Genomic DNA, 14,444 nt, shown 5'->3' on the forward strand with positions numbered 1-14,444 from the left:
CTAGCCATTATAAACCAGGAGATATAGACTTGACAGATTACAGAAAATAAATTGATCAATAAAGAAAAAAGAGGCAGTTATAATAAAGAAAATGAAGGAACACTTTAAAATATTTGATCAAATATTTCCATTACATTAATATCGGCACTGAACATAATTAAATTTGAACAATACAATGAGTTAATTGAAGATGATCACAACACAAAATAAATACTATTGCGAGAGAGCCAAAATAAAGAAAAAAGGGGAAAATCCAATGTTCTGCCCCCTCTTTCCTAGGCAGACCACAGTCCTGTCTATACAAAATGTCTTCCCCAAATTCCTTCCTTAATCTCTCAGAAAATTCCCCTAAAAAGAGATATCCCTACATATTTTTTAGATATGATTCCACTACTTGTACACTTCCAAATCTTCAAATTGTTGCTTCCAAAATGATATTCCTCTCTCTCTCTCTCTCTCTCTCTCTCTCTAATATATATTTTCATAATATTCACATTTAGGTAGAAAAAAGAAAAGAAAAATAAGAAAAATATATATATATATATATATAAATATCTATCACCAAATAACCCAACCCAAGAAAATCATGAACAAGAACCAGAACCCACTTCACTTTACCAGCTCAGAGACCCACCCAACATCTGGACCCGGAGAAGGTTGTTTCGGTTCAGCCCGATCCAGCGGGTTCTCCCTGCTTAATTTCTCGAACATCTTGACCCTAAGATCCCTACCCGACTCTACCCTCTCCATCACAGGTTCCTCCTCAAGATCAAACGGTCCGATCACCTTCCGGGTCGGGGTCATAGTCGGAGTCGACGGCGAGCTACAGAAAGTGGGTCGGGTCATGGACAACCTTGGTGACCCGAAACCAGACCCACTCATCTGAAGACCCCACGAAGAAGGCATGGATTTGACCTTGTTAAGCTGTAACTGACGCAGAGAGAGAACCATTTCGTTAATGGAGTTCGAACCCAGCGACGGCGACAGCGGCGGCGACTCCGACGGAGGCGAAACAGACTCCGGCGACATGAAAGCCAACCTCTGCGGCGACCCATCATACGATTCGGGCAAACCCGGAGTTCTCGAGCTCAGAACCCGAAGCTGGTCCGGCGAGTGCGCGAAGAAGCAGACCCGGCGGCGACAGTTCGACCCATCCTTACAGGGTTGAGTCCGGTACCGAGCCGGGTGGAGCCAGCACTCGAACACGCCATGCGCGAACTCACACCCATCACCCTTCTTACAATTCCCCTTCCTGAACTCGGGGCAAGCCGTACCCGAATAGTGGTACTTTCTCGGGTCTCTCCGGCGGGCTTTCTCCCCCGGATGAGCAAACGGACACTCCGTCCAGTCGTGTGATCGGCCTCGGGTACACTTTCGGACCTTGAACTCGAACATCCTGAAGTTATCGGAGTCGACTCCGTGATCCGACTCACCAACCAACTCGTCGGAGTCCAAATCGACGTCGTTTGACGGCAAGTAACGGTACAGCGCCGCCAGAGCATCGTACGGAGGGTACTCGTCGGCATTGTTGGTTACACCGTACTGAAAACAATTATCAACCGTTGGATCATGAAGGAGAGACCATGGAGGGACGTGGACCGTCGGATTTGGGAAGTGATTTCGCTCTCCTATCATCATCTTCGTTGTTTGTGTTGTCTCTGTAAACCAACTCGGTGAAGTTTGGTATATAAACTGCGGGGGTTGTGGGAGTTAACCGTGGGTCAGTTAGTTTTTAACTTTAGTTAGGTTTAAAAACTAGGAGCTATGATTTTCCACTGCGGTTAAAATAATGAGAGGCTTGCTTGGGGAACAGGTGGATGGTTGTGGTGAATTAACCAAAAGGGTACGTGGACGGTTGTGGTTGGATTTTGAGGGATGGTTTGGTGACGGGCTGTTTTGTGGCCGTAATTGGATAAACATATTTTTTTAACTTACGCGCTCTAGAGTTTCAACGGCGGTGGGCGTAGTTTAGCATGAAGGACTTGCCAGCGGAATGGGGGAAGTTATTGGTTGCTCCAATGCTAGCGTTACATGGTGCTTTATATTTGATGGAGTGGATTAAGGTATGGAATTGTAATTATTAATTTGTGAGTTTAATTATTTTATATTTGTTTTAATCTAATGGATAATTAATTTAATAAATTTGTAGGATTATTAGTAATGGGATAGAGATGAGATTATTAATCCAATTAGATAGTGAATACCACACTAATTTAATTGGATTATTAATATTTCACTATTAGTCTTGTGAATCAAACATAACATATATGTATTGTAACAAAAATATTTGGTAATTCCAATTAAAGTCACTATTAATGATCACTGTCACAGTGAATATTGTGTTTCTTTTTCTTTTTTTTTTTAATTTTCACCTTACTAGTGGTGGATTTATAACTCCTTATTTAAAACTCTAAATTATTGCTGATATTGTCATTAATTGAGGAATGGAACCTAAGATTTTATATTTGGTGATTAAAAAATATAAAAAGATATAGAGATTTGTGATTTACTTCAGATATGGTCACTTAATATTTCAAAATCAACTAATAATTTTTTCTAGAATATATCTAAACATTTAAAAAAAAGTTTATTTTATTAGTTTATCAGTTTATTTAAGTTATATTATTTAATATTTTTATTTTATTTTTTGTAATAAATAAAAAATTCTTATAATTTAAACTCAAAACAACTCTAAGGGGTAAAATGAATCTATATATTTTTTTGAAATTTAATTAAAAAGTAATTTATCAATAAAAAGTTAAAAAATAATAAAAATAAAACAATTTATTTGATATAATTTTTTATATATATAATGATTCTGTAATGTGAGTAGTAACTGATTTATACTTTTTAACTACGATTCTAGTAATATGAATTTAGAATATTTTTTCTTTTAAATGAAATAAGTGTATTTTGGGATGTTCTAAATAAGTGTATTTTTTTAATTTTTTATGAAATGTAGGTTGGGTTTGAAATGATATGATAGAGAGGTGATGTAACTTAAATAAGATAATATAACTTAAATAAGATAATGATTTTTTAACTTTTTTAAAAAATGCCAAACAAAGCCAAACTAAACATTCGTTCAAGATTATTTACCACTAGTTAGGCGTGATGGGTTAGGGTGGATTGGAGTTAAAATAGTTATAACAATATAAAATAAGTTTTTTAATTTTAGGTTAAAAATATTATATTTAAATCATAATTATATTATTTTTTCTTTCATAAAAATTCAAAAATTCAAAAAATTCATCTCAAACGAGATTTTTTTAACCCCAGACAAATAACCAAAAACTAAAAAGTCAGCTTACATTCCAAATGAAACCTTACATAAGTTTGGCAACAATTCAAATAATTTATTTATTGGCTTATTAATTTATTTCTACTATATTATTTTTTTTTTATACGTTTTTTCCTAAAAGTTTATAAAGTCAAAAAGTAAAATAGGTTCAAAGTTAATTTTTAATTTTTTTTAAAAAAAACGTATAAAAAAAAAATAGAGAAGTGATGTAATCTAAAAAAGCCAAAAAATTGATTTTTAATCCAATTGCCAAAATAGGCCGAGTTATACCTAAACTCATTTGGGATTAACTTAGGTCTGGGTTGTTTGGAATGATCTAAATATATACATTTTTTGATTTTTTACGAAAAATATACAGAAAAATAGAAAAGTAATGTGACTAAAAAAAATAAAAAATGTGCTTATTTAGTACATTCTTTGTTAATTTTTTTACAAAAAGATATATAAAAAAATAAAATGAGTGATATGACAATTTGTAATAATTTTTTAACATTTTTTATAAAAACGAAAGCCCCAATTTGATTCATTTACAGAGTCTATATAAAATAAATATTAATAATTTCTTGTCATTATCAGAAATTATATTTTGGATTTTTATTTTTTATGATTTTATTTATTTATCTATAGTGAACTATTTTCACATTCTAATCAACCCTTTTTTTGTTTTACATTTTAGATATGAAAAATGCTTGGGAGCACTAATTAGTGCTCCCACTAATTAGGTGGCAGTGGGTCCCGCCATTAATGATGTGATATTTTGGTCTTGGAGTTGTATTTTTTTTTTTTTTACTTTTTTAATGCATTAGTGCTATTAGTGGTGATATTTTTAGTGGGATGAATCATTATTGTTTAAATATACTTAATTTAGATGTACTTAAAAAATAAATTACGTGAAATACATTTTTAAGAAAAAGTTCATTATAGAAATGTGATTTGTTTTTCTTTTCCTTTTTTTTTATATTTACTGTTTTTTTTTTTTTTTTTTGCATATTTATTCACACATACTTTAAATTTTAAGTTCATTTACATTATGTAGGGGCAGGGACGGAACTAGGAGAAGACTATGAGGGGCCATGGTCTCTCTATTTCTCTGAAAATTATTATTTGCCATTGAATTTTGAAAAAAAAAAATATATATATATATATATATATGTATCATTTTATACACAAAATGGCCCCCCAGTATAAAAAAAAAAATATCATTCTTCTTCCATCTTGAATTTTCTTTCTATTTTACACAAAAAAAACTTCTTGACCTTATTAGAAATTGCTTCTATGGTATTTAAATTTTTTTATGTATATATAATTTATATATATCATATTATGCATATATGTATATTTTGTGTATATGGTGAATTTTTTTTTTGACCCCTCCGATAATGAAATTCCGATTCCGTCCCTGTGTAGGGGCGTGTAAAAACACTCGTATATTCATACAAATCACATTCACTCACTCCATCACTCGAAGCTTGAAAATACTGTTGAACTGGGTTAGGTGAGTTGTATACTAAATTTATGTGTTGGGTTTTGTATCTTTTAAAATTTTTCCATCGTCCAAAATAATTGACTCAATTTATCGCTACTTATATATAAATTAAACCCCACAACTAGAGATGACTATGGGATGAGTTTGTCATCCCTTGCCGAGAGCAAATTGGGGCGAGCCATCCCTAATTGTGATTTCACACTATTTTCATTACTTTCAATCAATTTAACTTAATTAGAGGACAGTTCAATATAATAATGTCAAAATTTTATAACTATTTGTAAATTCTCTCTACGTTAGATGAGATCAATGTAATTTATTCTTTTGTTTGTTATTTCAAATAGTAAACAATCACCCTGTACAGGAGTTTATGACATGCTTGAACGCTAACTGTAGTAAAATTTTCTCAATGCACGTATCTCATTAATTTTTTTTAATTATGATTTTGTAGCTTCATAATTATAATATAATATTTTATAACTTTAGAATGTGTTTATAAAATGTATGACAATTTACAAATTGTCAACCCGCTATTTTTTTATGTTTTATTTTTGTGAATTGATCGGAAAATTATTACAAATATGAGAAAATATTATATCAAACAGGCTAATAATCCAACAAAAATCAAAAAGTCAACAATTAGCAAGCCTAACAACAAATCATCAAACCAAGCTCAACAATTACCACTAATTACATATAACCCCTATAATAGGAAGGAAAAAAAATATCAAACAGAATTCAAACTCTTTTTCCATAAGAGTTAAATTTGGAATCTCATCTTACAAAATGGTATAATGCAATGCTCGGTTTATTTGAGTGGAAAATATTTTTTAAAAAATATTTTTGTATATTTTGGCGTTTAGCAGGGGCGTAGCCAGGAATTCCCCTCAGTGGGATCATTCAGAAAGAGAGAGAGAGAGAGAACAAATAAAGGAATGCATCAATGGCAATGCAACAATGGTTGTTAGAGAATGAAGCGTTGATGGAGCAAATGAATGAACGAATACTGAGCTAAAATTGACACTACTAAACAATGAATAGTTCAAAATATATGTGATATTTATCTAGATTCACTGGGGTCATTTTGTTAAAATTGACACCATTAAACAATAAATAGCTCTAAACACTTGGGTCATTTTGTTAAAATCTAAAACTATTAAACAAAAATTCATATATATTTTAACAAAATTTGAAAGTTCAGTGGTGTCAATTGACACCATTGAATTACACACATAGCCCTGCCCCTGGTGTTTAGTACAATAAAAAATAAAGTCAACAGAAAATATTTTTCATAGTTAATAGGAAATAAGCTTATATGAATAAAAAAATATTTTCCGCTTTTAAAAAGCGAAAAACGTTTTACGAACTATAATCTTACTAATGTCACAACACTCCTACTGCTACTCTCGCCTCCACCACCACATCACCATCACCACAACCATAACCATTGCCACCATTACCATCGCTATTACCGTCACCGCCACCTCCACCTTCGTTTTACCACCACCACCACCAAATATAAAAAAATATTTTTTCTAGAAAATATTTTACAATTTTTTTTTATAGAAAATAGTTTTTATTTAAAGATATTTTCTACCTAAATAAACAAATATATTTTCTACCCAAATAAACAAAATGTAAGTAAAGTCGGCCTTGGTTGTGTGAATTCTTTGTCTTGTGTCAAAATACCAAAATATTTAAAGTTTCGTTTGACATTGATTAATATACTCAACCTTCTTGTATTAGAACTTTTTTATTCTGACTTTTTTAGTCTCGTTTGGTTTGAATTTTTTAATTTTTTTGATTTTTGTGAGAGAAAAAGTATAATGATTATGAATTAAATGTGATATTTTGTCTTATTAATTTATTTAGCATATTTTATCATTTTATACTTTTTTTATTTTTCTTTTTTTTTTAACCCTAAAATAGCATATCAATTCATGGTTTGAATGTTCTACAAGTTGTTTGTGGGTTAAGAAATTGTCGACCTATTGTGGGTTCGGTAAAATTATCTCTTAAAACTGTCCAAACTGACCTTACACAACCTAGAGCATTATAAAAAGTTTGATTTTTTTTTATTTTTTTTTATTTTTTTTAAAGTTATCTGCCACCTTCCCTTAATTCAGGGCCAAAATTCAGGCCGACGTGGATATGCTGGGCCAATTGTGTTGGGCCCAATGAACAGCTTTGGCCCTGTTTGGTACAGTTTAATTTCAACTTATTTCAGCTTTCAGTTTAATTTAAGCTATTTTGATATGTTTGGTTTAACTTAACAATACAGCTTATAGCTTTTTGTAAGTCAGAAATCAACTTATTCTTTGAGTGGGACAGGAGAAGCTTAATTTATAAGTCAGAAATCAGCTTATGTTCATAGTTATAAGCTATAAGCTGTTAAGATATAAGCTATAAGCACTTTCCCACAGCTCTACCAAACAGGGCCTTTATCTTAGATTTCTTAATCGTTTTAGCCGTTCGGACTTTTATTTTCATATTTTGATTACACAGAGTCAGCTTTTGCACCAAACTGAGTTTCTGAAGTATTAGAGTATCCGCATCATCATAGTTAGGCCCCGTTTGTTTAGGGTTATAGGAAGGGGATTGAGACTACTAATACCTTGTGGCCATGTTTGTTTGGGTGGACATGAGTTTGGGATTGGACTAATAGTCCAATAAAATTATTAATCCGATGTTTGGTTAAACAATTGAAGTACGGACTAACAACCCATCTGGATATGGTATCCTACTTATGATGGACTATTCAATCCCACAGAAGGGGGTGAGATATAAATTAAAAAACTAAACCAAAGTCTGGACTATTAGTCCTCCTTATAATCCTAACTCAATCCAAATATAAGATAGGATACATAATCTAAAGGATTCGTAATCCTAGAACTATTAGTCATGGGAATGCTAATCCAACCTAATCCAGTCCATTCAAACAAACATGGCTTGTTTATTTTGAGAGATGGCCTTGGGACTACTAATACCTTCGTATTACTAATACCCTTGGAAGAGGGATTCATAGTGAGGAGGTAGAGATGGTATTAGAAAAATAGTGAGGGGATTATAAATTTTTTTATTTATTTTTTATTTTTTATATATTGGGAATTTTTTTTAAAATATTAATGTTTAATTTTTATATTTTTTTATTTGTTTTATTATTTTATATAAAAACAATTTAACAATTTATCACTATTAATCATCTCACTATCAATCCCCTTACTATTAATCACCTCACTATCAATCCCCTCACTAACAATCCCTTCACTATTAATCCTCTTACTATCAATCCTCTCCATTCTATTTCTGAAAACAAACGGGGCCTTAAAATAATAAAAAGGTAAAATATAATTAGTAAATTGTAAAATTGTTCCTCCATCACGCTCAACAAATTTTTTGTAAATTAATTTTTTGTTTGATTTGTTTGTTGAGGCACTGTTCATTAGCTACATGATTTTTTATTATATTTTTTAAGCAAAACTGGGCCAAAATCTTTAAACCGGTCGTCCACCCAAATGTCCCGTGGATATCCCACTGGATGTCCCCTGGATATCCCACTGGATGTCCCATGAGTGCCTGTAGCAGAAGAAGAAAAAATGTCGAAAATTAGTCTAACCGGTCAACCGGTCAATGGCAATTTTTATTTATTTTTATTTTTTCATATTTTTTAAGAATTGTTTGGATGGCACCTCATAAATTTAATAAAAAAAATAAAGAATAACAAATACAATAAGAAATTAATATTTTAATAAGATTGAATTAGAATAGACAGTTTGATGCAGTGAGTACTAAAAATTTGACTAGGTAAAATAACAAAAATAGATTTTAGGTTATAATTTGACTCAAAATTTGTTAAGGCTGATGCGGATGCTTTTATACATTTCCCGTTAATGGTGTTTTCGTAATATCATTATTAAACAATTATTATTATTATTATTATTTTTGGTCATTTAAGTACATAATTCCTTATAATTGGAAATGATTCTATGCACACAGTATTCCATCCATTGAAGTAGAGAACTTGGTAATGCTTAGTGTACAAAATTTAAAAATAAAACATATATTATTTGGTTGACATTTATATTTTGAATGTGATGTGAGTCATACTTCAAATAATATCTCAGCTACACATTAGATTTTTTATATTCTTTTTGTATTCTAATTCTAGGTACTTGGCATTATTAAGAAAAATTTGACTCACATTTGTTAGATAATTGAGAGACAAAACATGACTCACTTAATATGCTTTAGAATTCCTCAATTTATTTACAATACCACATAAATAATGACACATCGTATTTCATAACTTTTTAATAATTTGTCAATGCACAGTAACTGATGCATCAAAAATGTGTAGTAAAAACAGTTGGGTAACATTCTTAAGGTCTATTGATTTGAGAATGAATACTGGAAGTAAATTTTTCCCCTAACTTCGTTGATTCATAATGAATACTGAGAATAAAAACTTAACAATGATTGATTCAAAACGAATGCTCAAGATTGGTAGAAGAATAAAACTTGAAATTGCATTAATTCTTAAAATTTCGAACAGACAATAATTATTTATAACGAAAAGCATATCTAATAATTATGGGGGCATATTTTTGTGAATGACGACACGTGGCCAAGGTGACACCAAAGTGCCAGCCGAGGTGCCACGTGTCTTGGTCATGGCACCGAGGTTATCTCGACTAGACCGAGGTTATCTGCGGGGATACCAAAATCCGAGATGAACGGATAAGGGACAAGAGTCCTAGAATGGGGAAAGACCTCAGTCTGGATAAAGATGAAGCTCTTAGAGAGTTTATCTTTATCTATTTGAGAGTTCAGGATGAACATTGAGCCAGAGTTCGAGAGTAGCTAGGCTTCTACAGGAATCAGGTTAGTGCTGGCTATAAAAGTAAGGCACCCTTGTGGGTCTAAGATACGCTTTTTGTATTCTGGCTTAATGAGTTAAGCACTGTTTACTATCTTCGAGAGATAACTGAGAACTGACTTGATTGTCGGAGTGCTCCCGGGTGGACGAACCACCGCTGGAGTCTTATCTTTCTTTGACAGGTTATTCGGGCAAGATCTATTCTGCCGGTGCTCTCCAGCTGGGTACCAGTTTGGCAGTATGGTCAGAAAACAATATTGTTAGTCTTATTTATTTTGATGATTTATTTAATTTTGTTTTAATTTATTTGGAAGAGAAAAATAGAATCAAAATTTATTTTGATGATTTATTTGAAAGAGAAAAATAAAATCAACATTTATTTTGATGATTTTATATTTTAATAAAATCAAAATTTATATTGTCCCATTATTTCTCACCTAAACATTTATCCTAAATGTTGTTAGAATGTATTTAATATTTGTTTAAATCAGGAGTTCAAACAGCCCAAAACAAATGTTCAAACAGCCCAAAACAAAGGTTCAAACAGCCCAACACAGCAGCAAGCCAAAAGGTTCAAGTGGAAGATATTCAAATTAGTAATGATGGAAGTACAATGGTTATAAACAACTATAAAGGTTCAAAAGGCCAAAAGGTTCAAAAGGTTCAAGTAGAAGATTTTCAAATTTGTAATGATAGAGTGGAAGATATTCAAATTGGTAATGATGAAAGTACAACGGCTATAAACGGCTATAAATTCAAATGACTACAACGGCTATAAACAGGTATAATTTTCATTATATATACCAAAGCCTCTAATGTAAACAAGTTACAAAAAAACCTGAAAATATTCTTTGATTTATAATCACTCACATCTATTCTCAGAATTATACACTGAGCCTTATAGTTTTAAGCCCATCTTTCTTGTGTGAGATTTACAGAAAAATCAAAGTTTCATTTTATATATCTATCTTTGAGAGGTATTTATTGTAAGCTTTCTTTGAAAGCAAAAATATCATTTTATCTTGTAAAAGTGTTGCAAACACTGTGTTCTTGAAATCTTGAGAGTGATTGTGAATCACCTAAGATTTGCAAAGGTTTGGGCTTGTGAGGTCTGTGTAAAATCCGTGGAGGATTACTCCATTTGTAAAGAGGTTGCTAGCACCCCTATGAAGCTAGAAGATAGTGAAAAATTTCAAGTGAAGCTTGAGAAGTGGACGTAGGTTGAGTTGAAGCCGAACCACTATAAATTTGTTTGTCTCTCTCTTCTTTTTCTCTTTATTTTATTTTAAATTGCCATAGCTATATTTCACATTTTTATTGTACTAAAATTATTAACTGACATAGTTGTTAAGACACTTGTTTTAATTATTTTTATTTCATTAATTATATTTATCTATTGTGCTAGTCATAATTTTTATTAGGGTATTATTAATTTTAATTGTGAAAACCTAATTCACCCCCCTCTTAGGTTGTCTTTTGGGTAACAATTGGTATCAGAGCCTAGACTCTTGTTTTAGATTTAACCATCTAGGAGTTTCGATCCATGACAACCTTAGCTGAAGGACAAGCCACAAATAGGCTACCATTGTTTGATGTAAACAACTATAGTCATTGGAAGGATAAGATGACCCTATACCTATAAGCCACTAATTATGCCATGTGGATTATTGTCACCAAAGGTCCAAAAATTCCTACCAAATTAGTAGACAATATTTGTGTACCTAAAACTGCAGATGAGTGTGATGAGAGAGATTACAAATTATTGCAAACCAATGTTAAAGCCAAACTCACCCTTGTTTGTGGATTAGACTCTAAGGAGTATAATAAAATTTCAAGTTGTGATTCGGCATAAGAAATTTGGGACAAACTTGAGGTAACGTATGAAGGTACAAACCAAGTGAAAGAATCTTGTATTGATATGCTTGTTCATAGTTATAAATTGTTTAAAATGAACTCTGATGAATCTATTTCAAGTATGTTTACTAGATTTATCGAAATTGTAAACTCTTTGAAATTTCTTAGCAAAATTTATACTAACAGTGAGGCCCCGTTTGGGGACTTACCTTTTTAGCCAAAAAGTCAAAAAGTTACCCTTTTAGCCAAAAAGCCAACAATTCATACCAAAAAGTCAAAGATTCTCTTTTCTCTCTACTTTTTGCACATCTTTTCGTAATTAGCTAAAAAGTCATCCCAAACATATAAGTTTTTTTTACCTACTTTTTTAGCCAAATAGCCAAAAAGTTACTAAATTAGCATGTTCCCAAACGAGGCCTGAGTTGGTAAGAAAAATTCTTAGGTGTCTACCAAAGAATTAGAAAGCAAAGGTCACCGCCATTATAGAAGCCAAAGACACTTGGATTGGATGAGCTTATGAGTTCCCTTATGACTCATGAGATCACCATGAAAGGATATGAGGATGTTGAAGACAAAAAGAAAAGTGAAATTGCATTCAAAGTATCATCAAATGAAGAAGAACGTGAAAACTCCAGTGAGGATGAAAGCTATGCCATGTTTAGTAGAAATCTCAACAAGCACTTCAAGAAAAACAATTTTGGAGAAAGAAGACCTTTCGAAAAGGAGTACAACAAAAAAACAAGAAAGAACCTATTATTTACTATGAGTGCAAAAATCCTGGACATATGAAGATGGATTGTCCAAAATTGAAAAATCATAGAAAAGACTACAAAGGAAACAAAAAAGCCAAGGTAGCAGCTTGGGGAGAAAGTGAAGATGAAAGCTCAAGTGATAAAATTGAAAATAAAGTAGCAAACTTGTGTCTCATGGCTCTTGAAGATGAAGACTCTACTTAAGATGAGGTAACTACTCTTTATGAAGAACTGGAAGGTGCATTCTATGAACTAAAAGATAAATTTAGAAAAGTTTGTGCCAAAAATAATGTGTTAAAAAAATCTGTTGCATCTTTATCTAGTAATGTAGAAGAATTAAAGAAAGAAAAAATTGTTTTGAAAAATGATTTTGACACCATCTCTAATGAGAAAACTGCTTTAAAAAACAATGTTGATGATTTAACAAAAATACTTGAAAATTTTGTAAAAAGTAGAAATAATCTCAACATGCTTCTTGGAAATCAAAGATGTGTTTTCGATAAAGCGGGCATTGGATATGACCCTATTAAGAAACAAAAGAATCTCAATACAATTTTTGAAAAGGCCCCTCTCATGACACACCCTCATATTACTTGTCATTATTGTAGAAAGAAATGTCATTATATATCTTATTGTCTATTCAAAAAGAATATGAACATAGGAATTAAAAAGATTTGGATTATTAAGGGATCTAACAAAACTAACCAAGAAGGACCCAAGAAACTATGGGTATCAAAAACCAACACTTGATTGTCATCTTGTAGGTTTGCCTTAGGTCCAAAGCTAAAGAAGGAAAGTGGTACCTTGATAGCGGATGTTCCAGACACATGGCCGGAGATAAATCCTTCTTTACTACACTGTCATCCAAAGATGGTGGCCTTCTTATTTTTGGAGACAACAAAAAAGGAAAAATCATCGGTATTGGTAGCATCGGTATTTCTCCTAACCCTTCTATTGAAAATGTTTTACTTGTTGATGGATTTAAGCATAACCTACTTAGTATTAGTCAATTATGTGATAAAGGTAATCGAGTTATTTTTAATAAATCACATTGCACAATTGAAAGCAAAAATGATCATAAAGCTTTATTCGTTGGTAATCGCCATGATAATGTTTATGTTTTTCATCTTAATGATCTCTATGCTAGTGATGTTAAATGTTTATATGTTAATAATAAAAATAGTTGGTTATGGCATAGAAGATTTGGTCATGCTCATATGGATCTAATTGCTAAACTTTTGAGAAAGGATTTGGTCATTGAACTTCCAAAAATTAAATTTGAAAAAGATCATCTTTGTAGTGCTTGTCAACAAGGAAAACAAACTAAAACATCATTTAAATCAAAATCTCATATTTCCATGACTAGACCTTTGCAACTATTGCATATGGATTTATTTGGTCCCTCAAGGACATCTAGTCTAGGTGGTAAACGTTATTGTCTTGTTATTATTGATGATTATTCAAGATTTACATGGGTTATGTTTTTAGCACACAAAGATGAAACCTTTTCTTTTTTCACAAAACTCTGTCGTAGAATTCAAAATAAAAAAAGCGTTCTTATTACTAATATTCGAACTGACCATAGTAGAGAATTTGAAAATGAGAAATTTGAATTGTTTTGAAATGAGCATGATGGAGGAGCTAAATTATTTCCTTGGGTTTCAAATCAACCAATGTAAGGAACGAATTTTTATCAATCAAGCTAAGTACACAAAAGAACTACTTAAAAAGTTTGGTATGTATGACTCAAAAATAGCTGGAACACCTATGAGCACATCTATTAAGCTAGACAAGGATAAAAAGGTAAGTCCATTGATCAAACAAAATATCGAGGTATGTGTATTGCTACATTGATATAGAACCATTTATATCATTTGAATGCTCTCAAGTCCTTCATACATTTACTCTCGTTAACAGTTTGTTATTCTCAGCTGAGTAATTTTTTTTGGGTTCTACATCTTGAGATAAAATTAACTTTGTATACATTGATTTTTTTAAAACCCTCATGGTATTTTTTTTACATTACCATTTCAGCAACACCAACGTCCCATTAAGTTTAATTTCTGCTGGTATTATTTTATTTTTATTTTTTTTATTTTTTAGATTTTGCTATTAAGCTTAATTTCTTTTATTTTTATTTTTATTTTTTTCTCATTATTATTTTTTGTTTGGACT

The 14,444-nt window shown here is 31.5% G+C and overlaps 1 protein-coding gene across 1 annotated transcript; it reads right to left on the minus strand.

Annotated features, from left to right (window-relative positions):
- Positions 1 to 112: 112 nt before the first annotated feature.
- On the minus strand, positions 113 to 2,098 carry OZF2 (Zinc finger C-x8-C-x5-C-x3-H type family protein). Its single transcript, XM_028200960.2, has one exon. The coding sequence runs from the start codon at positions 1,636 to 1,638 to the stop codon at positions 610 to 612; it is 1,029 nt and encodes a 342-aa protein (XP_028056761.2). The 5' UTR covers positions 1,639 to 2,098; the 3' UTR covers positions 113 to 609.
- Positions 2,099 to 14,444: the final 12,346 nt, after the last annotated feature.

The sequence above is a fragment of the Camellia sinensis genome, chromosome 13 (genome assembly GCF_055761805.1).
Source record: "Camellia sinensis isolate YWXY chromosome 13, ASM5576180v1, whole genome shotgun sequence".
Taxonomy (NCBI): domain Eukaryota; kingdom Viridiplantae; phylum Streptophyta; class Magnoliopsida; order Ericales; family Theaceae; genus Camellia; species Camellia sinensis.

What these genes read in the sequence shown, in the direction of transcription:
- OZF2 (XM_028200960.2), bottom strand. Translation starts at nt 1,638, where the DNA reads ATGATGATAGGAGAGCGAAATCACTTCCCAAATCCGACGGTCCACGTC.